Source organism: Rosa rugosa, chromosome 2, assembly GCF_958449725.1.
Source record: "Rosa rugosa chromosome 2, drRosRugo1.1, whole genome shotgun sequence".
NCBI lineage: Eukaryota > Viridiplantae > Streptophyta > Magnoliopsida > Rosales > Rosaceae > Rosa > Rosa rugosa.
In genome coordinates, this window is record NC_084821.1 from 6,111,055 (window position 1) to 6,134,636 (window position 23,582).

The 23,582-nt window shown below is 39.5% G+C and overlaps 3 protein-coding genes and 1 pseudogene across 5 annotated transcripts; all 4 read left to right on the forward strand.

The window, feature by feature from the left end:
• The first annotated feature begins 4,644 nt into the window (after positions 1 to 4,644).
• Positions 4,645 to 9,122, forward strand: LOC133733173 (F-box/kelch-repeat protein At3g06240-like). 3 transcript variants are annotated; one of them, XR_009857532.1, is made up of 2 exons: positions 4,645 to 4,773; positions 7,378 to 9,122. XR_009857532.1 is itself a non-coding variant. In XM_062160798.1 (2 exons), exon 2 carries the CDS (start codon positions 5,090 to 5,092, stop codon positions 6,290 to 6,292), a length of 1,203 nt encoding a protein of 400 aa, XP_062016782.1. In that variant the 5' UTR covers positions 4,666 to 4,773; the 3' UTR covers positions 6,293 to 6,588. The 3 variants fall into 3 exon arrangements, 2 of the variants coding, with proteins under 2 accessions (XP_062016782.1, XP_062016781.1); XM_062160798.1 differs by lacking the exon at positions 7,378 to 9,122 and adding an exon at positions 5,090 to 6,588 and having other exon boundaries at positions 4,666 to 4,773; XM_062160797.1 differs by lacking the exon at positions 4,645 to 4,773 and adding an exon at positions 4,788 to 6,388 and having other exon boundaries at positions 7,378 to 9,081.
• A 637-nt stretch (positions 9,123 to 9,759) lies between these two features.
• LOC133730229 (putative pentatricopeptide repeat-containing protein At1g12700, mitochondrial) lies at positions 9,760 to 11,797 on the forward strand (annotated as a pseudogene).
• A 4,833-nt stretch (positions 11,798 to 16,630) lies between these two features.
• On the forward strand, positions 16,631 to 18,197 carry LOC133733701 (cold shock domain-containing protein 3-like). The gene is made up of 2 exons (XM_062161343.1): positions 16,631 to 17,875; positions 18,061 to 18,197. The coding sequence occupies exons 1-2, from the start codon at positions 17,158 to 17,160 to the stop codon at positions 18,099 to 18,101; spliced, it is 759 nt and encodes a 252-aa protein (XP_062017327.1). The 5' UTR covers positions 16,631 to 17,157; the 3' UTR covers positions 18,102 to 18,197.
• Positions 18,198 to 22,358: 4,161 nt separating this feature from the next.
• On the forward strand, positions 22,359 to 23,582 carry LOC133730230 (F-box/kelch-repeat protein At3g23880-like). The gene has a single exon (XM_062157857.1). The coding sequence runs from the start codon at positions 22,359 to 22,361 to the stop codon at positions 23,580 to 23,582; it is 1,224 nt and encodes a 407-aa protein (XP_062013841.1).

Sequence of the window (23,582 nt, forward strand, 5' to 3'; positions counted from 1 at the left end):
CCTCGCTCCACCAACATCTCTCTCTACTTTCCTGGTCATATTTGATTGGAGTTACCAAACGGATAGAGTGACTACAATGTGTCTCAGTTTGATTTTCTTTATTTTGGATTAGACTTTTTGGAACCTTTGATGTAATCATTGGCTATTTTTATTAATAAAGTATCGTATTATTATTCAATGCCATGGACATGTTTTAATTCCGAACTTTATTATTTTTCAGTATGTTTCCTGGAGAGTTGGAATGCCTTGTTGATAGTGGCACCACACGTACTATATTGCGACATAGGCAACTATTTCTAGGGATGACGCCTAGTCGATCTTCTGTGACTACGATGGCTGGACCATCACAATTGATTCATGGTCGAGGACCAGCTCAATTTATGTTGCCAAATGGCACAAGTATTAATGTCACCGAAGCTCTATATGCTCCTAGGGCTGGAAAGACCCTATTGAGTTTTAAAGATATAAGAGCCAATGGTTTTCATGTGGAAACACATTGTGAGAATTGACAAGAGTTCATTTGCATCACCTCTAATGACTACGGACATAAACGAGTATTAGAGAAACTTATGTGTCGCTCTAGTGGGTTGTATGCAACCACTATTCGAGTCGTTGAATCTAACCATGTCATGAGAGATGACTTATGGGATTCTGACACATATAGGCTTTGGCATGATCGTCTGGGACACCCCGGTCATGATATGATGATCCGTATACTAAAGACTTCACATGGACATCCATTTTTCAAAACGAAAAGAAGTCAAAACCAAAATTTGGTCCAAGGTAGAGCCAAAGCCGCCTACCCCCTGCGGCCCAGAAGTGGTATTGACACCACTAATGCCTCCTTGGTTCCTTTTTCTACTTCTAAAGTCAATTGTGACTTCGTGGTACAACCAAATTCTTCCTTGGTTGCTTCCAAAGCCCATCATTCGTTTTGCAAAGCCTGCTCATTAGCAAAGTTAGTATCTAAACCATCCTATGCAAAGGACACCAAAGAAAATATACCATTCTTACAAAGAATCCAAGGTGATATTTGTGGACTTATCCAACCAACTTGCGGACCATTTAGATATTTTATGGTGTTGGTTGATGCATCGACACGCTGGTCACATGTCATGCTTTTGTCCACATGAAATGCTGCATTTGCTAAACTCCTAGCACAAATCATTAAGTTAAGGGCTCACCACCCTGATCATCCCATTAAGTCAGTTCGTCTTGACAATGCTGGAGAGTTTACATCAAAAACTTTTGATGACTATTGCATGTCCATTGGGATTGAGGTTGAACACCCTGTTCCTCACGTTCACACCCAAAATGGTCTAGCAGAAGCTTCCATTAAAAGACTTCAAATGGTTGCTAGAGCATTGGTTATGCGCACCAATCTCCCTGTTTATGCTTGGGGCTATGCAACATTGCATACAACTGTGCTTATTCGTTTGAGGCCTACTGCCACTCAACCCTTTTCTGCGTCCCAGTTGGTTACTGGATATGAGCCTAACGTCTCACACTTACGCATATTTGGGTGTGCAGTTTATGTGCCAATTGCGCCGCCACAACGCACCAAAATGGGTCCTCAAAGACGATTAGGCATTTATGTTGGATATGACTCTCCAACTATTATCCGCTACTTAGAACCCTTGACAAGTGATCTATTTATTGCTAGATTTGCGGATTGTCACTTTGATAAGACAGTCTTCCCGTCGTTAGGGGGACATAAGAACAATAATGTTCAACAGGAACGACAGGAATTGTCGTGGTCTGTCCCCACTTTGTCTCATCTTGATCCCCGAACCGCACAGTCCGAAATTGAAGTGCGGAGAATTCTCGATCTTCAGAACGTAGCAGACTCTATGCCTGACGCGTTTTCTGATATCGCTAAAGTGACAAGATCACATATACCTGCTGCAAACGTGCCTGCAAGGATTGATGTCCCTAAAAATCATGGACTTGGCGTCACCCCTAGAGGTATTGGGCATGGCGCCGCCACCACTAATGGTGATGGCAATGTGGCTCAGGCCGGGCTCCCAGCAAGGAAACGTGGGAGGCCCAAAGGTTCGATGGATTCTCGCCCAAGAAAGAAAGCAAGTTTGGCACAAAGAGATCCATTAATCATCGACATAAATAACCCGTCTCATGAAGATATTCCGGATTATGGTTATGTCCAAGAGACATCATTGGGGGACGCTCCAATGTTAGAATCAATTCCAAGGAATAGGGAGATCTCCATGAATTACACTAGTGTACATGAGACGTTGAATCGAGATTCTATTGTCCTTGATGATGTATTTGCATATTCTATCGCTCAAGGAATTATAGAACACGATGATATCGAACCTCACTCCATTGAAGAATGTCAACGAAGAGCAGATTGGCCTAAATGGAAAGATGCGATCTAGGTTGAATTGGATTTACTAACAAAGAGACAGGTATTTGGGCCTATAACACTGACACCCCCAAATATAAAGCCTGTTGACCATAAATGGGTCTTTGTTAGAAAGCGTAATGAGAAAAATGAGGTTGTTAGATACAAAGCCCTCCTTGTGGCGCAAGATTTCTCACAACGCCCTGGAATCGACTACGAGGAGACATATTCTCCCGTAATGGACGTTATAACGTTCCGCTACCTTGTCAGTTTGGTAGTTTCTGAAAAACTTGACATGCAGCTTATGGATGTGGTTACAGCATATCTATATGGGGATCTAGATTCAAAGATATATATGAAGGTTCCAGATGGACTTCAATTACCCAAGTCAAGTGGCTCTAAACCACGGAGCCCGTTTTCAATAAGATTGAGACGCTCACTATATGGATTGAAACAATCTGGACGGATGTGGTATAACCGTCTAAGTGACTACTTGATTGGGAAGGGATATGTCAACAATGAAATATGCCCATGCGTGTTTATAAAAAGGACAAGTTCCAGATTTGCAATTGTAGCAGTTTATGTCGATGACATGAACCTAATTGGAACTCTAGATGAGTTAAAGGAAACTGCTAAATACTTGAAATCCGAATTTGAGATGAAAGATCTTGGGAAAACACAGTTTTGTCTCGGACTAGAGCTCGAGCACCGTAGTGATGTGATCATGATCCATCAGTCAGCATATACTCAAAAATTACTAAGGCGCTTTAATGAAGATAAAGCAAAGCCTGTGAGTACTCCCATGATCGGCCGTAGTCTTGAGCCTGGAAAAGATCCATTTCGTCCAAGGGATGAGGACGGAGACTTATTAGAGGCTGAAGTGCCCTATCTAAGTGCAATAGGCGCATTATTGTACTTAGCTCAATGCACAAGACCGGATATCTCATTCGCAGTGAACTTGTTAGCTCGACACAGTTCTGCGCCAACACGCCGTCATTGGATTGGTGTAAAGACAATCTTTCGATACTTGAGAGGTACGATTGATATGGGCTTGTTTTATCCCTATAGAGAGAAAAGAAATAACGGAAGTGTGGGATCGGACTCCACAAGGCAAAACGCCACCTTCCGTGCTCCTCCTCCCCTCCATCAAAATGACAACAATGTCTTGATGGGTTTTGCTGATGCAGAGTATCTCTCTGACCCTCACAAAGGTCACTCCCAAACGGGTTATGTCTTTACCATGGGAAGCACTGCGATATCTTGGAGGTCTACTAAACAGACCCTTATTGGTACTTCCTCAAATCATGCAGAGATTATTGCTCTACATGAAGCTGTGCGAGAATGCATATGGCTAAGGTCTATAGTTAGACATATTCGAGGAACTTGTGGTTTGAAGTCTACCACAGATGAACCTACATGCATTTATGAGGATAATGCAGCTTATATTGAACAAATGAAATTAGGTTTTATCAAGGGCGACAACACCAAGCATATATCGCCTAAGTTCTTTTACAATCAGCAACAACAGGCACTTCTAAATATTGAAGTGAACCAAATCCGATCTGAGGATATTGTAGCGGACTTATTTACTAAGTCGTTACCAAAATCCACCTTCGAGAAACATGTGAAGAGCATCGGATTAAGGAAGTTATCCGAACTCCCATGATTGTAGCAATCAGGGGGAGATATGGACATCAGGGGGAGGTATGATGTCTACATGTTAGATCTCGAAGAGTGAAGGACGTGTTGTGCTCTTTTTGTCCTTCGACCAGGGTTATTTTTGTCCCACAGGGTTTTTGTTACCTGACAAGGTTTTTAACGAGGCAACAATCAAAACGTCATCGCCAAGTTTGAGCGGCGTAAGGGGGAGTGTTGAAGGATGTCGACATAATATGTGCCTCTACAAACTAGAGTTTAGAGTTGTAATAGGAAAGTGTTCTAGGTATTCAATTGTATTCGAATTCTATTACCTTTTGTATACCTTGTAACTCCATATTTAAAGGGCTCCTATTATCAATAATAAACACAATTACAATTCTCCTACAACAACAAAAACAATCAAAAGTTAAGAAACAGAACAATAGATATACTCGTAGAGGTTTGCACATGATGTCAAAATGCTTTTTCCCAAACAGACTCTAGAGGTTTGCACATGAGTCCACGCACCTTGCACAACCCCAAATAGAAAGCCCAAGCCCAAACCCAAACCCACAAGCCTTTTCTCCTATAAACCCTCAAAGATTTAAGTTTCACATTCCTATAAAGTATAAACCCAGAAGCTCCTCCCTTTCATTTCCACTCATCTTCATAAACCCAAAATCCATCGCCAGTTTCGCCACATTCCTTGTTTTGATTTTGGGTTGTGATCACATCGGAGCTGTTTGCCGGCCACCACGTCCGGCCGGTCGCCGGTAAGTTTTTCTTGATTCAGAAAACTTGTTATTGAAATCTCTACAAGTTTAAAGCTTTTTGTCTCCGTCAGAAATCCACACAAAAAGGAAAACACCCATCAAAATATGTCTCTATTGCACTGTAACCAGATTACCCAGAGTGAAGTTAATCAGTAACTATTTTTCGTTTTGGGTCTTAGTCAAATTTTAGCTCATAGAATCTCAAAGCATCTGACTGGATTGTTGTTGTGATTTCTGCAAGTTTATAGCTTTTGCTCAATTCTTAAAAAAGTTAAATACTTTCTTGGTTGCATTGGAAAACATGTCAATGTCGAAGATGAAAAATGAGAGCTTTGATCTACATGAAGATGTTATAGTGAAGATTCTGTGCCGGTTGCCGGTCAAGTCCTTGATCCGGTTCACTTGTGTGTCGAAACGGTGGCGTTCTATTATCATTTCTGATCCTCAATTTGGCAAGTCTCACCTTCAAGTAGCATCACAGCAGGGAACCCTCTGTCCAAAAGTCCTCATCTCCATCTACCCTACAATTAAAGCCATACAAGGTCAAATACCCTATCCTTTTAAAGATGACACGCCTTGGTTACCCTCTCGATTTCAATCCTTGGAAGGTTATTCTTCAGTCAATAATCTCACCTTCCCATCGGAGGAGAAGAGCCAGCGAGTAATGGCCTCGTGCAATGGTTTGGTACTTCTAGGTGAATACTATAAAAGTTACTTTAAGAACTTGTCTATCTGGAATCCATCAACTGGATTTTTTCGCAAAATACCTAGTCCAAGTTTTGGGTTTGAGGTGACAAAATCAACAGAAAAGAAAAACTACAGAAGCTTTTTATATTATGGTTTTGGTCAAGTGACAGCCACTGACGACTACAAGCCTGTTTTGATAAAACCCGCCCTTGGTGATTTTGTGGATGTTCATGTCTTCTCACTCAGAGCCAACCTTTGGAAAGTTATTAAAGCTCCTTCCTCTTCATGCATTGGCTGGATTGACGGACAGGGGAGTCTTTCAAATGGAGCGATTCATTGGGTCAACTATCCCATATATGGGGTATCAGACCCAACTATGGTTGCTTTTGATTTGGCAGAGGAGGAGTTTAGGCAAGTGCCATTGCCTGTTTTCAACCAAAATGAAGATGGCGTGCATTTGAGGCAGATAAAAATTCAGGTTCTTTTAGGTGGATGTCTTTGTGTATGGTCTCAGGATCTTTATGGGCATAGTGAATTTTGGGTGATGAGAGAGTATGGTGTGCCTGAATCTTGGGTTAAACTCATTCAATTTAGTCAAGATGATTTACCAAATGAGTTCACTTCATGCAGTAGCTGGGATCCTACTTTTGTTTCAGAAGGTGGTACAATGTTGATCAAACTGCTTGACAAGAAGGAGTTGGTCTGGATTGAATGCCGTCAAGAAGAGAATCCGGTATGCAGTGCCCAATATAGAATTGAAGAGTTTCCTTGGGCGATATTTGACGGGACTCTATATGATGAAACTTTAGTTTCACTACCTGAAGGATTATGAAGCATGTGGCCTGAGAACTCGAGTCTTAAAAAACTAAGGAGCAGAACACAAGTGGAGAGGGATTGCTATTGTGTACACTTACTGATGGCTGACTATGTAATTTGGATTTGCCATCTTTGATGTTTAATTGTTTTTCTCTGTGTTTTCTGTGTTTATTTGAAATTGAGTAGCCGAAATTATAAAGTATGAAGTATTATTATTACTGTTAGTAATGATTGTCTATGGCTGCTCTAGTAGCCGTATGATTCTTCTTGCTATTTGAGCTTATTTAATCGAGTATCAATCCTTTCATCTTGTTTTCCTCAATGTCTCTAGTGTGAGTTTATTTGTAATTGAGGAGCCAAAACTATCAAGTATGAAACATTAAAAGTTTAAAACTGCGTGTGCTTCTGCATTGAAGACATTGTTTGATGATTGTTAGACATTCTAGCTTATTGCCTCCAACTATATCCAGAATGTTTTAAGCGGCAAAGATATATATCATATGGATTTGTGGACAGTGTAACCTTGAATATTTTGGGTGCATTTTTTGCTCATACCACCTGAGAAATTGGTTTAACTATTGTAATTTGGATTCACCACCTTCGATGTTTTATAGAGGATTATCCTTCTATGAAATGTGTTTTCTGTATGGAGCATTATGTTTGCAGATGCCTTTGTGTACGGACCCTTGTTCTTTGTGTATATGCAAGCAGAAATGAAGAGGAACTGCTATATGCATTCAACCATTTCTATGTCTATTGTAAATTGTAATTGAGTGGCCAGAACCGTGTAGTGTATAAAACACTCTGAAGTCTAGCCGATGCAAGATGCATGCACATTTTCCCATTAAATTGCCGTCGGTAAGAATGTTGTGTGTGTTATGCTTGTTTTGCATCCCAAACTTGGTCCGACACTCTGAATTGATATTATGTCCCCTTCAACTTAGCTTGTTCGACTTGTTTTGATATTTGTTATCAAGTCCTATTGTTTTATACTTCATGATATATTTGTATTCCTTATGTAATCAATGACTTTCATATTCATTCTTAACTATGATCATTCATTTTCTTACACCTTTACCATTTTACTCTTCCTCCTTACAGAAAGTGGTACGATTGTTATCAGTTTGAAGGACTCGAAGCAAATGATCAGGAGTGTGTGTCGTGAAGCAAAGAAGCTGCTTGTCAGCGGCGGATATAGGCTTGAGAAGGTGCCGTGGTATGAGCTTTTCTTGACTCGACTCTATATGAGGTGACTCTGTTTTCACTACCTGAATGATCATGGTGCAACAATGTCTACACTGGAGACTCAATATGAAAAAGGAAGAATTGCTGCTATGTCCTCACAATCCAATAATGGGACATGAATTGCTGGGATTCTATCATGACTAGTATTCTATTTTGTTTTGAGTAACTTTGGTATCAAACCCTTCTACTTTGTTTATGATTGTTTACCTTCTATTTCTGATCCTCAGTTTGGCAAGTCTCACCTTCAAGTAGCATCACATCTGGGAACTCTCTGTCGAAAAGTCCTCATCTCCATCTACCCTACAATTAAAACCATTCCAGGTCAAATTCCCTATCCTTTTGAAGATGACATGCCTTGGTTACCCTCTCAATTTCAATCCTTAGAAGGTTATTCTTCTGTCAATAATTTCACCTTCCCATCGGAGGAGAAGAGCCAACGAGTAATGGCCTCGTGCAATGGCCTGGTACTTCTAGGTGAATACTATAAAAGTTCTTTTAAGAACTTGTCTGTCTGGAATCCCTCAACTGGATTTTTTTCGCAAAATACCGAGTCCAAGTTTTGGGTTTGAGGTGACAAAATCAACAGAAAAGAAAAAGGACCGAAGCTTTTTATATTATGGTTTTGGTCTAGTGTCAGCCACTGACGACTACAAGCTTGTTTTCGTAAAAACTGCCCTCGGTGATTTTGATGATGTTCATGTGTTCTCACTCAGAGCCAACGTTTGGAAAGTTATTATATCTCCCTTTTCATTGGCCGGCTGGAATGACGGACAGGGGACTCTTTCAAATGGAGCGATTCATTGGGTCAACTATACAATAGATGGGAAAATAGACCCAGCTATGGTTGCTTTTGATTTAGCAGAGGAGAAGTTCCGGCAAGTGTCATTTCCAGTTTTCGACCAAAGTGAAGATGGCATGGATGTGAGATTTCTAAAAAGTCAGGCTCTTTTAGGAGGATGCCTTGGTGTATGGTCTCAGGATATTTTAGACCGTAGTGAAATTTGGGTGATGAGAGAGTATGGTGTGCCTGAATCTTGGGTTAAACTCAGTCAATTTAGTCGAGATGATTTACCAGATGGTTTCACTTCATGCAGGTGAGAACCTAGTTTCGTTACAGAAGGTGGTACAGTTAAGATCAAACGGCTTGACAAGAAGGAGTTGGTCTGGATTGAATGCCGTCAAGAAGAGAATCCTGTCTGCAGTGCCCAATATAGAATTGAGGAGTTTCGGGAGTTTCCTGGGGTGATATTTGACGCGATTGTATATGATGAAACTTTAGTTTCACTACCTGAATGATTATGAAGAATGTGGCCCGAGGACTCGAGGCCTGAAAAACTAAGGAGCAGAACACAAGTGGAGAGGGATTGCTATTATGTGCACTTACTGATGTTGGGTTTTTATGCTTTAACTATGTAATTTGGATTCGCCATCTTTGTTGTTGAATTGTTTTTCTGTGTGTTTACTTGAAATTGAGTTGCCGAAAGTATAAAGTATGAAGCATTATTATTACTGTTAGTGATTGTCTATGGCTGCTTTTGTAGCCATATGATTCTTCTTGCTTATAATATATGTGATTTCAGGTCTCTCTACCCTAAACCTCTTTGTACCTTTTGGAACTAAACAGTCTGAACTTCTTAACAACAATAATCATTCATTCTTACTGGTTGATTCATGAACTACTCACAAAAGTTCAGTAAATATTAGTGCCACCAGATAAATTTGGACACCCAAGTTTCTCTTCTTCTTTTCCTAGCAAAACTTGATGAATAATAAGATGGCCTTGTTACAGCATGTTGAGTTATGCTATCTTGATTCATTAATATAACCAGTGGTGAACTCAGAGTCAGTAACTTCCTGTAGTGGCAGTTGGCCTTCACCAAACTTTGTTTCGGTTTTTGGGAAAAGCTAAGTTTGAAGATGCCTTGATTTCATTTCAACAAAGGCAAAAGTGCCCTGGTTGACGGTATGTCAAAGCAAAAAATTATATGTTCGCACATTTTCGATTTTACTATCCAACAATGTCAAAGATGTAGAGTAGCTGAACTAGGACCTTATGTGGAAGTCTTATGCTCAAGTTGTCCTGCTCAAGTCACTCGAACCATTGTTGATGATAATGATGGGATAGCTGGGGCTAGTACCCTTTTTTTAGTAGTACATTGGCTACGTCTTTGCTTGTTTGTTTAGCTCCATTGGCCATTTTACATCGGAAATTTTATATACACGGCGGTACAAGTCCACATGTGTACTATACAATCTCAGCCGTTCATATGTGAGTCCATTATTTATCACTCAAAACAGTCTAATCTCAGCAGTTTGTGTATTTTCACGCTGTGTACCGAAAATTCTCCAATTTTACATGAGAAAAAAAAGAAAGAGTAAAAATTTGTAAATTGAGTGGATGGCAAAAGGCTGATTGGGCGTTAGGAATGTATAACTGAGTGGGGTAAGAATCTAGTAAAATTAAAAGGATGGTACACAAGTATCAAAGAAGCGAGTAGCAAACTACTAAAGCAACTCTGGAATTGAGGATACAGATTCAAAGACTTGAGCTTTGTCGAAGGAAACCCATACCCATTCGAAACTCCCTTGATAAATCCATTCCCATTCCAAACTGGAGATGCTTTATTACATTGTCAATCAAAGGCAACCAAATCTAGAGAAACCCAGCTGCTTGTGAGAGACCCTCACTCTCACTGACCCTCACCCTCAAACCCCAAAGTTGAGGATGCCTTGAAGGTGTTCGATGAAATGCTTCACTCGCGTCCTCTGCCTTCCGTTGTCGGGCCGTTTCACTCAGATATTGGGTCAACTTGTCAAATCGAAACAATATTCAGCAGTAATCTCTTTGAATAGACAAATGCTTCTCTGTGGAATTGTTCCTGATCACTATACTCTAACCATTATCATTAATTGCTTTTGCCGTTTGAATCAAATGGGGTTTAGCTTATCTGTCTTGGCACAATTCTTCAAATTACGTCTTCACCTTCAACACTCTCATCCACGGCTTTGTTCTCGACAATCAAGTGCCTGAGGCTGCACGAATTTTCAGCAAAATGCTGGAGGCAGGTCATTGTAAGCCCAACAAAGGGCTTTTGCATGAGAGGAAACAACAGTGCGGCCATGCAATTACTTAGGAAGATGGAAGAAAGAGGCTGCGAGCCGGACATAGTTTCCTATAGTACCATCATTGACAGTCTTTGCAAGGATACACTAGTTGTAGATGCAATGAAGCTCGTCTCAGAAATGATCAGTAGGGGTATTGCTCCAACCGTTGTAACTTACAACTCTTTGATTGACGGAGTCTGCAATATAGGCCACTGGAAAGAAGCTACAAATTAAAGCTGTTGAATGAAATGGTGAGTAAAGGTATCTTTCCAAATGTCGTCACCTTCAATGTCTTGGTTGATACGTTCTGTAAGGAAGGGATGGTTGTGGAAGCCAAAAGTGTGGTTCTAATGATGATTCAAAGACATTGAACCTACTATACGTGGTTACATACAGTTCGCTTATGGACGGTTACTGTTTGCGAGGAGAAATGGACGAGGCAAAACAAGTCTTTGATCTGATGGTTTCCAAGGGCTCCATCGTTGATGTTCATAGTTGTAGCATATTGATAAACGGATATTGTAAGCAAAAAAGGATTGATGAGGCCAATAAGGTTTGTCAGAAAATGACTTGTATGGAGCTTGTTCCAGACACCATTACCTATAGTACTCTTATTGACGGTTTTTGCAAAGTGGGGAGGATACAAGATGCCCAAAAGTTGTTCTCTGAGATGCAAGCTTGTGGCCAACTTCCAGATGTTCAAACTTATGCTGTTATACTTGATGGCCTATGTAACAACCAACAATTTTGTACAGCACTGGAATTGCTTAGAGAGATGGAAGGCAAGAAATTCGGACTAGATATTGTAATTTACACTATTATCATCGAAGGTTTGTGCAAAGCTGGGAAAATGGATTCTGCAATAGATGTTTTCTCTGGTTTGTCATCAAAAGGAGTACAGCCTGATGTGAGAACATACGCTATAATGATTCAGGGACTTTGTAAAGGAAGCTTATTAAGTGAAGCAGAAGATTTGCTTAGAGGAATGGAAGAGAAAGGCTGTTCTCCTAATGGCTGGACCTATAACACAATTATCCAGGGGTTTATCAATAATAATGAGGCATCAAGGGCTATGGGACTTATTCAAGAAATGGTCGAGAGAGGTCACTCTGCAGATGCATCAACAATGGAATTGATAATTGATTCGTTGTTTGCCATTGTTGAAAAATAAGTTGTAAAGTTAATCTGAATATTTGAAACAGAATTTTCCCAGTACAACAAGAAAACTTGAAGCTGCTGCTCCTTTAGCATCCTTGGAGGTATCATGTATTTTATTATAATTTTGTTAAGAATTATGAATGTTAATTGTTAGTGCATGGTTTAAAAACACAATGTTATTTCCTGTTTGTATCCAATTTTAGCATTTTAATTTTGTCATCTCCTCATGTATATAAATTCCAACTATCAAAGTTTCATCACTTGAAACAGTACTATAAATTTGCGTGAAATGAATAGTGCAAGCTGCCAATTATATGGTGCAATACTCTAGGGCTATTTAGATTTCAATATTTGTATCTGTATAATCTATGTTTGTATGGATGTGTCTTGTGTGTCTGTGCTTCCCCAGTATGGCTTAAATACTTCGCAAACTCATGCCATCTTTCTCATAGAATGTGTTACTCATGCTCTGTAATTTTCTATTTCTCCGTATCTTCTTTCTTACCTGATTTGGTTAATTTATAGGCACGATGAATTTTACCTTGGCTTGTCTAGTTACATAGCAGATGTGAAAAAGACATATGTTTAACTATAGGCAATCTGACGGTGTCAGTATTCCTATTTTCTTGTGAATTTGTCTCTAATTTCTTATGCCTGTAAGGCAGTAGTTTCTTCAAACTAAAGTGTTATTCTTGTTTGATTGTAGTTATGTGTCAGCAACTCTGATGTTTAACATCAGTTTGTAAAAAAAAAAAAGGAACATCCACAAAGTTCTTTATTCAATAAAGACCTGTATTCAAACTTGAGCATTTCTGCTAACCCCTGATAGATTGTTGTTAATCTTCATGAGGAAAGATATTGATTACTCTTACCTATTGCAGTTCAGGTGTCCTGATGAGTGCTTAATCTAAAGGATGTTCTGTCGTGTTATATTATCTAGAGCATGTAAACATGTTACTTGATCATTGCTTTGATTATGAAGATTCCTGAGGTTGGTTATCATGGAATTCTGTGAGTATTGTGGATACCAAGTCCAAGTTTCAGTTCAGACCATGGGGCGATGATAGTCCTTTTCCCTCTAGATTTCAATCATTAGAAGATAATTTTTCGGTCAATGATCTCAGCTTCCCATCGGAGGAGAATACAAGTAATTGGTTTGTGCAATGGTCTGGTACTTCTGGGGGAATCCTATTACAATTATTATGAAAACTTGTCTATCTGGAACCAATTGACTGGATTTTTTTGCAAAGCATAGAGTCCAAGTTTTGGGTTTTGGATGACAAACTCGACTGATGGAGAAAACTAAGAACTTGGCTCTGTCAATGATGGTTTTGGTTATGTGTTGGCCACTGATGACAAACTCGACTGATGGAGAAAACCAATAATTGGGATATAGTTTTCATTACATAAGGTGGTATGGTTGTGATTAAACTATTTGACAAGAAGGAATTGGTGTGTCTGCAGCGACCGATATAGACACGCCACTGTATATGATGAAACTTTACTTTCTCTAGCTGAATGAGTATGGTGCATCATTGGCATGAAGACTGAAGGCCTGAAAAACTAAGAAGCATAAATGAAGAGAGATTGCTATATGCATTCCAATGCTGGTTGCTATTTGAGCTTATTTAACGAGTATCAATCCTTTCATCTTGTTTTCCTCAATGTCTTTTCTGTGAGTTCATTTGTAACTGAGGAGCCAAAACTATCAAGTATGAAGCATTAAAACTGTATGTGCTTCTGCATTGACGACATTGTTTTATGATTGTTAGACATTCTAGCTTATTGCCTCCAATTATATCCAGAACACTTTAAACGGCAAAGATATATAGCATATGGATTTTTGTGGACAGTGTAACCTTGAATATTTTGGGTGCATTTTTTGCTCATACCACCTGAGAAATTGGTTTAATTATTGTAATTTGGATTCACCACCTTTGATGTTTTATCCTTCTATGAAATGTGTGTTCTGTATCGAGCATTATGTTTGTGGATACCTTTGTGTATGGATCCTTGTTCTTTGGGTATAGTGCAAGCAGAAATGAAGAGGGACTGCTATTTGCGTTCAACCATTTCTTAAGGATGTTCTGTCTCATTGCTTTGATTTTGAAGATTCCTGACTTGGGTTATCATGGAATTCTGTTAGTATTGCGGATACCAGGTCCAAGGTTCAGTTCAGACCATGGGACGATGATAGTCCTTTACCCTCTAGATTTCAATCATTATAAGATATTTTTTCGGTCAATGATCTCAGCTTCCCATCGGAGGTGAATACCAGTAATTGAGTCTTGCAATGGACCTCTGATACTTCTGGGGGAATCCTATTACATTTATTATGAAAATTTGTCTATCTGGAACTCATCGACTGGATTTTTTCGCAAAATACCAAGTTCAAGTTTTCGGTTTGAATTGGTATGACAAACTCGATTGATGAAGAAAACCAAGACCTTGGCTCTGTACATGATGGTTTTGGTTGTCTATTGGCCACTGATGACAAACTTGACTGATGGAGAAAACCAATAATTGGGACATAATTTTCATTACATAAGGTGGTAGGGTTGTGAACTTGTGATCAAACTGCTTGACAAGAAGAAATTGGTCTGGATTGAATGCTGTAAGGAAGAGAATCTGGTCTGCAACGGCCGATATAGATTCGCCACTGTATATGATGAAAATTTACTTTCTCTAGCTTAATGAGTATGGTGAATCATTGGCATAAAGACTCAAGGCCTGAAAAAACTAAGAAGCAAAAATGAAGAGATCGAGGTTGCTATTTGCATTCCAATGCTGGTTGCTATTTGAGCTTATTTAATCGAGTTTCAATCCTTTCATCTTGTTTTCCTCAATGTCTTTTCTGTGAGTTTATTTCTAATTGAGGAGCCAAAACTATCAAGTATGAAGCATTAAAACTGTATGTGCTTCTGTGCATTGAAGACATTGTTTTATGATTGTTAGACATTCTAGCTTATTGCCTCCAACTATATCCAGAATGCTTTAAACGGCAAAGATATATAGCATATGGATTTTTGTTGACAGTGTAACCTTGAATATTTTGGGTGCATTTTTTGCCCATACCACCTGAGAAATTGGTTTAACTATTATAATTTGGGTTCACCACCTTTGATGTTTTATCCTTCTATGAAATGTGTTTTCTATATGGAGCATTATGTTTGCGGATGCCTTTGTGTATGGACCATTGTTCTTTGTGCATGTGCAAGCAGAAATGAAGAGGGACTGGTATATGCATTCAACCATTTCTGTGTGTATTGTTTGTAAATTGTAATTGAGTGGCCAGAACCGTGTGGCGTATAAAACTCTCTGAAGTCTAGCCGATGCAAGATGCATGCACATTTTCCCTTTAAATTGCCGTTGGTAAGAATGTTGTGTGTATTATGCTTGTTTTGCATCCCAAACTTGGTCTGACAGTCTGCATTGATATTATGTGCCCTTCAACTTAGCTTGTTCAACTTGTTTTGATATTTGTTCTTTAATCATATTGTTTTATACTTCATATACATCCGTATTCCTTATGTAATGAATGACTTTCATAACAAGCATGTCAGTTTCATTCTTGACTGTGATAATTCATTTTCTAACAGCTTTACCATTTACTCTTCCTCCTTACAGAAAGTGGTACAGTTGTGATCAGCTTGAAGGACTTAAAGCAAATGATCAGGAGTGAATGTCGTGAAGCACAGAAGCTGCTTGTCAGTGGTAGATATAAGCTTGAGAAGGTGCTGTGGTATGAGCTTTTCTTGACTCGACTCTATATGAGGTAACATATGAGGTAACTCTATTCTCGCTACCTGAATGATCGTGATGCAACAATATCTGCACTGGAGACTCAATATGAAAAAGGAAGAATTGTTGCTATGTCCCCATAACCCAATAATGGCACATTGCTGGGTAACTATCATGACAAGCATTCTATTTTGTTTCGAGTAACTTTGGTATCAAACCCTTCTATTTGGTTTATAATTGTTTATCATCTGTAAGCCAGTCTGGACTTGTTTCTAGCTAGTTTAAAACTTTAAATGTTGGTGTTATTATATATGATCCTTTTGTAACGTAGTAAGTAGTCCTTTTATTTCTCCATTCATTCTCTACTCGCTGCTCCAATTGTTGTTGACGAAATCATCACTTCGTATGAGCCGTCCAAACCCCAAAGCCGTTTCTCCCTATAAACCCAAAAGCTCCTCCATTTCCTTTCCGATCTTCATAAATCTAAAATCCATCGCTACGTTCCTTATTTTCCGGCCACCACATCCAGCTGGACCAGCCTCTTTCCCGGTTAGTTTTTGTTAAACAAGTCAACGTGAAAGGTCAAGGTTCTCAAGCATGAATAAGAAGCTGTCCAGCTGTAGCGCATGTAGTGGTGATTTGCTGTCAAGCTCTGCTGATGTGGATTTACAGGCTGTAATAGCTAGGGTTTTCTTCTTTGTTTTTCGACCTACTATAAATAGTGCTATTGTTGTAATAATTGTTTTGTGTGTTCCATTAATTGAAATTCTCCTTCAGATTTTGTCTGAAACTCTCTCTCACTCTCTGTAAGTTCTTGTTCTTCTCTAAGCTTTTACATTCATGGCGGTAATGTTATCATGGTATCAGAGCGGGTTACCCACATGTTTGGTTTCAGAGATGGCCACACGTGCTCACCGTCACCCAATATAACTTGTCCACGTGTATGGCTTGAAAAATAGCCACACGTGCGGGGGCGTGTTGAGAATGTGTATAAATATAACTCCCACATTGGAAAAATATAACTTTGCTTATGAGTTTATAAGGGTTTGGGCCACTCCATCCATTGCCCTCCTTTGGCTTGAAAAATATAACTCCCACGTGGATATTTTGATGGTACATATCCTTGTCCTCCTCGATTTGCTCTTACTGAGGAAGGTGAAATCACAAGCGAGATCACTATGGCTTATAAACTGTGGAAGAAAACTGATAAAGCATTGCTTGGTCTCCTGATGGCAACTCTTGATGATGATATTATGGAAATTATAGTAGGAAGTAAATCTTCACATGATGCATGGCTTGCTTTGCTTGAGAGGTTTTCCACTGTCTCGAGAGCTAACATCATCCAGCTCAAAACTGATCTACAAACTATCAAGAAGGGAGCTTATACTGTTGACAAGTACCTTCAGCGTATCAAACATGCAAGAGATCAACTCAGCTCTGTGGGAGTTACACTTGTTGATGAAGATATTGTAGTTGTTACATTAAATGGCTTACCTGATGAAATATGCTATGATAAAGACTGTTATCAGGGCAAGAGATACACCAATCTGACTGAAGGATTTCAGAGCTCAACTGTTGGCTGCTGAAAGAGATATTGAGCTGCAGCTTGTGCCACAAGTATCTTTGTCTGCAATGGCTGCCAAAGGATCTTCTTACAGAGGGAATACTAATTCACAATTCTCTGGATCATCTAGCAACTACAATGGTGACAAGGGAAAGACAGTTTGGAGTGATAATAGCTCAAAACAACAATCTTGGCCTCACAATGGAAAGTTTTCTCAGGGAGAAGGGTCCAATGGAGGTGGTGCTAAGAGCTATAATGGTATGGAGTGTCAAATCTGTGGTAAGAAGGGACACAATGCAAACAATTGCTATCAACATATTGAGTGTCATATTTGCCACAAGAAGGGCCACATTGCTAGCAAGTGTTTTCAGAATCCTGCCAACAATCAAGGAGCTGAGTATAGAAACAACATTGGTGTTTCTCCTGAATGCCAGATCTGTAGTAAGAAGGGTCATACAGCCATTAACTGTTTCTATCGAGGAGATATACCTCCTGATCATCCCTCCCGATCTGTTGTAGTATGTCAAATTTGTGGACTCAAGGGACATGTTGCACTCAACTGTCACCACAGGAGCAACTATGCTTACCAAGGTTCTGAGCTTCCTGCTTCCCTCACTGCCATGACAGCTCACACTCAATACACTGGTGCAAGTTCTTCAAATCCTTCTAATGACAATAATTCTGAAGTGTGGATTGGAGACACTGGTGCTACACATCACATGACATCTGATTTGAGGAATCTCTCAATTGCTCATCCCTTTGATTCCAACAATACAATTACCATTGGTAATGGTGAATGTTTGCATGTTAAACACATTGGTGTCACACAAATTACTCCTGCAAAGCATACCTTTAAACTACAAAATGTTCTTCATGTTCCTAACTTAGCAGTTAACTTGCTTTCATTTCACAAGTTGTGCAAGGATAATCATTGTTTCATCATCATGGATGATGTTGATATTTGTGTGCAGGACAAGGCATCAAAAGCTCTTCTGTACAAAGGCAAGAGTAATGGGGATGGTCTTTTCCTCTTCAAGACACCAAAATTCTCACCATCATTTCAGTCTACTCAAACTGCATTTGTTGGAGCTGCTGTCAAGTGTTCTATCTGGCACTCAATACACTGGTGCAAGTTCTTCAAATCCTTCTAATGGCAATAATTCTGAAGTGTGGATTGGAGACACTGGTGCCACACATCACATGACATTTGATTTGAGGAATCTCTCAATTGCTTATCCCTTTGAGTCCAACAATACAATTACCATTGGTAATGGTGAAGGTTTGCATGTTAAACACATTGGTGCCACACAAATTACTCCTGCAAAGCATACCTTTAAACTGCAAAATGTTCTTCATGTTCCTAACTTAGCAGTTAACCTGCTTTCATTTCACAAGTTGTGCAAGGATAATCATTGTTTCATCATCATGGATGATGTTGATATTTGTGTGCAGGACAAGGCATCAAAAGCTCTTCTATACAAAGGCAAGAGTAATGGGAATGGTCTTTTCCTCTTCAAGACACCAAAATTCTCACCATCATTTTAGTCTACTCAAACTGCATTTGTTGGAGCTGCTGTCAAGTGTTCTATCTGGCATAATAGGCTTGGTCATCCTTCTTCTGATATAGTGTCTAAGATGTTGTCTTTGTCTCAGATCAAGTTCAGTAATGATAAAACTTTTCACACTTGTACTCACTGTCTTAGTGGCAAAATGCATAGACTGCCATTTTCTGAGTCTGTGTCAAAGTCTGTTCTTCCATTTCAAAAGGTACATTCTGATCTTTGGGGTCCTGCTCCATGTTTGTCTATTGAAGGCTTCAAGTATTATGTGACCTTCATTGATGACTACACCAAGTTTATGTGGCTTTATCCACTCATCAATAAATCAGACACTTTTGCTACATTTGTCAAATTCTATAATTTTGTTTCTACTCAGTTTAGCCACAATATTATTTCTCTTCAAACTGATGGTGGTGGTGAATACAATACCAAGGTCTTTAAGAGTTATCTTGATCAACATGGTATACTGCATTTCATCACATGTCCTCATACTCCCCAACAGAATGGGGTTGCAGAAAGAAAGAATAGGCATCTTGTTGAGACCTGCATTACTCTCATGTCCACTGTTCAGATACCTAAACCCTTTTGGTTTCATGCCATGGCTCATTCTGCCTATCTTATTAATCGGATGCCCTGCAGATCATTGAACATGTCCTCTCCTTACATTCAATTCTTTGGCTCTACTCCTAGTCTTAGTCATCTCAGGGTTTTTGGTTCTGCATGTTATCCTCTCCTTCGTCCCTATTGTACTGATAAGCTTGAGCCAAGAACCATTCAGTGTGTCTTTTTGGGATATGCTTTAGGTTACAAGGGTGTTTTTTGCTATAGCATTGAGAAAAATAAACTCTGGATGTGTAGACATGTTATTCATGATGAGTCCATCTTTCCTTTTCACTCTCCTGCTCGACATCCCCCATCTTCTCATTCATCATCCCCTGTACCTTCTTCCTCACGCAAGTGTCCTGTCTACATCATCCCTGCTTCACCACTTATGCCTGTGCTCTCCTCTGATCAGTTACAAGTAATTCTCCCATTTCCTCCTTCCTGTCAGCCTCCTGCTGGTGAGCCTGCATTGGCTGAGGGGGGGGACTACTACTTCTTCTGGTTTTTCTGGTGACTCTAATACTTCTTCAGGAACTGAAGGTGGTGGTTCAAGTAGTGCAAGTAGTGTTTCTGGTATGGATGGTGAAAATCATGATCATGGTGACAATCATTATGTGAGTGATGAAAATGCCAATGCTAACAGTTCAGGTGAAATTCATAGCTCTAGTCAGGATCATATTTCCGATCTTGTGTCAGTACAAAACAGTGGTCCAGTGTTATCACATGAGCTACAGTTTATTGATGATCCTACTATTGCTTACAATAATCACTCCATGTTAACTAGAGCTAAGAATGGCATAGTTAAGAAAAAGTCATTTGACGAGTTCTGTGCCTACTCCTGTATATATAATGCAGCACAATTTGCTTGATGAGTTGTCTTTCTTTAGTGGCCTTAGTGCTATCATTGATATTCATGATCCTCTAGAACCAAAAAGCTTTAAAGCTGTAGTTGGAATACCAGAATGGGATATTGCTATGAATGAAGAGATAGATGCATTGAAGAAGCAAGGCACATGGGAGTTGGTTCCCTTTCCAAAAGGTAAAAATGTTGTTGGAAGTAAATGGGTGTACAAGGTTAAGAAAAATCCTGATGGAAGTGTTTCTAGGTTTAAAGCAAGGTTAGTTGCTCAGGGATATAGTCAAGAAAAAGGCCTGGACTATGATGAAACTTTCAGTCCTGTGGTGAGACATAGCACAGTAAGGATCATTTTTTCACTTGCTACTATGTATAATTGGGAATTGAGACAACTTGATGTGAAAAATGCCTTTCTGCATGGTGATCTGAAAGAGGAAGTTTATATGCATCAGCCTCATGGGTTTGTTGATACTGTTAATCCCAATCATGTGTGTTTACTTAAAAAATCTCTCTATGGTTTGAAGCAGGCACCTAGAGCCTGGAATGAAAAATTTACTAGTTTTCTTCCTGCCTTGGGGTTTCAGTTTTCTCATTCTGACCCGAGTTTATTTGTTAAAGTTACAAATGAAGGGATTGTGGCATTATTGCTCTATGTTGATGATATAGTGATTACTGGATCATGTAAAAATGGTATTACATCTGTTATATCCGAGCTCAATGATGTTTTTGATATGAAAGATCTTGGTCCTTTATCTTACTTGCTGGGAATAAATGTTCAATACAAAGACACTGGATTGTTTTTGTCACAAGAAAAATGTGCCAAGGAACTTATTGCCAGAGCTGGATTGGATACTTGCCGAGATTGTAATACCCCTTGTTTGCCTCATAGTCAGCTTCTCAAAAATGAAGGTACACCTTTGTCAAACCCTACTCTCTACAGAAGCATTGTTGGTGCATTACAATACTTGACTTTCACTAGGCCAGATATTGCCTATGCTGTAAACACAGTGTGTCAGTTTATGTCAACACCTACTGATGTGCATTATGCTTCAGTTAAGAGAATTCTAAGATATCTGCAAGGTACTTTGACAAAAGGGTTATTTTACAACTATGGTAATAGTGCTGCATATATCAATGCATTCTGTGATGCTGATTGGGCTGGTGATATCAATCAAAGAAGATCAACTACAGGATTCATTGTGTATCTTGGGAATTGCCCTGTGTCTTGGCAATCAAAGAAACAAGGTTCAGTTTCTAGAAGCTCTACTGAAGCTGAATATCGAGCTTTTGCCAACACTGCTGCTGAAATTTCATGGATGAGACATATCCTTTGTGATTTACATATCCGGATTCCTGCACCACCTTTGTTGAAATGTGATAATCTCTCTGCTCTTGCATTATGTTCAAACCCTGTCTTTCATTCCAGGATCAAACATCTTGATAATGATTTTCATTTTGTCCGAGAGAGAGTTCAAAGGCAAGATCTCCTGTTGCAGTATGTGCCTACAGAAAATCAAACTGCTGATGTCTTCACTAAGGGTCTTCATAGTCCTATATTCAAGCAGCACTGTGTCACTCTCAGTGTGTTATCCCCCACTGAGATTGAGGGGAGGTGTTAAACAAGTCAACGTGAAAGGTCAAGGTTCTCAAGCATGAATAAGAAGCTGTCCAGCTGTAGCGCATGTAGTGGTGATTTGCTGTCAAGCTCTGCTGATGTGGATTTACAGGCTGTAATAGCTAGGGTTTTCTTCTTTGTTTTTCGACCTACTATAAATAGTGCTATTGTGGTAATAATTGTTTTGTGTGTTCCATTAATTGAAATTCTCCTTCAGATTTTGTCTGAAACTCTCTCTCACTCTCTGTAAGTTCTTCTTCTTCTCTAAGCTTTTACATTCATGGCGGTAATGTTATCAGTTTTCTTGATTAAATTCAATTATTATGTATCCGTAAAACACTGATTAAAGAAATCCACGCAAATGAAAATACTCATGAAAATATATCTCTACTGCATGCAGATTACAGAGAGTGAAGTTAATCAGTTCAATTATTTGTCGTGTTTGGGTCTAAGTCATGGGAGTCAAAAGTCTCAAAATTCTATAAAACGTTAGCTCATAATCTCAAAACATTTGATTGGATTCTTGTTGTGATCTTTGACAGTTTATAGCTTTTGCAGAAGTCTTGATACTTTCTTGGTTGCATTGGTTGCAGCAGTTTCTTCTTCTTCTTTTTTGTTTAATTGCGTCCGGGAATCATGTCAATGTCAAAGACACAAGAGGAGAGCTTTGATCTCCATGAAGATGTTATAGTGAAAATTCTTTGCCGGTTGCCGGTCAAGTCCTTGATCCGGTTCACTTGTGTGTCGAAACGATGGCGTTCTATTATCATTTCTGATCCTCAATTTGGCAAGTCTCACCTTCAACTAGCATCACAGAAGGGAACCCTCCGTCGAAAACTCCTCATCTCCACCTACCCTACAGTTAAAACCGTAGAAGGTCAAATTCCCGATAGTTTTGAAGATAACATGCCCTGGTTGCCCTCTCAATTTCAATCCTTCCAAGGTTATTCTTCAGTCAATAATCTCACCTTCCCATCGGTGGAGAAGAGCCAACGAGTACTGGCCTCGTGCAATGGTTTGGTACTTCTAGGCGAATCCTATAAAAGTTCTTTTAAGAACTTGTCTATCTGGAATCCATCAACTGGATTTTTCCGCAAAATACCTAGTCCAAGTTTTGGGCGTGACATGAAAAAATCAACAGAGAAGAAAAAGAACCGTAGCTTTTTATATCATGGTTTTGGTCAAGTTTCAGCCTCTGACGACTACAAGCTTGTTTTCATAAAACCTGCCCTTGGTGATTTTGTGGATGTTCATGTCTTCTCACTCAGAGCCAACGTTTGGAAAGTTATTAAAGCTCCCTCTTCATTGACCGGCTCGATTGACGGACAGGGGACTCTTTCAAATGGAGCGATTCATTGGGTCAACTATCCCATAGATGGTAAAATGGATCGAACTTTGTTTGACCCAACTATGGTTGCTTTTAATTTAGCAGAGGAGGAGTTCCGGCAAGTGCCATTGCCTGTTCTCAACCAAAATGAAGGTGGCATGTATCTGAATCTGAGACATGTAAGAATTCAGATTCTTTTAGGAGGATGCCTTTGTGTATGGTCTCGGGATCTTTATGCGAATAGTGAATTTTGGGTGATGAGAGAGTATGGTGTGCCTGAATCTTGGGTTAAACTCATTCAATTTGGTCGACTTGATTCACCAGCTGAGTTCACTAGCTGGGATCCTAGTTACGTTACAGAAGGCGGTATTGTTATGATCAAACTGCCTGACAAGAAGGAGTTGGTCTGGATTGAATGCCATCAAGGAGAGAGTCCAGTCTGCAGCGCCCACTATAGACTTGAGGAGGTGCCTGGGTGTACGATATTTGACGCGACTGTATATGATGAAACTTTAGTTTCGGTACCTGAATGA

What these genes read in the sequence shown, in the direction of transcription:
- LOC133733173 (XM_062160797.1), top strand. Translation starts at nt 5,075, where the DNA reads ATGTCAATGTCGAAGATGAAAAATGAGAGCTTTGATCTACATGAAGAT.
- LOC133733701 (XM_062161343.1), top strand. Translation starts at nt 17,158, where the DNA reads ATGGCTGCCAAAGGATCTTCTTACAGAGGGAATACTAATTCACAATTC. An exon ending in CAACAATACAATTACCATTG is followed by an intron (nt 17,876 to 18,060) that starts GTAATGGTGAAT and finishes ATTTGTGTGCAG; the next exon opens with GACAAGGCATCAAAAGCTCT.
- LOC133730230 (XM_062157857.1), top strand. Translation starts at nt 22,359, where the DNA reads ATGTCAATGTCAAAGACACAAGAGGAGAGCTTTGATCTCCATGAAGAT.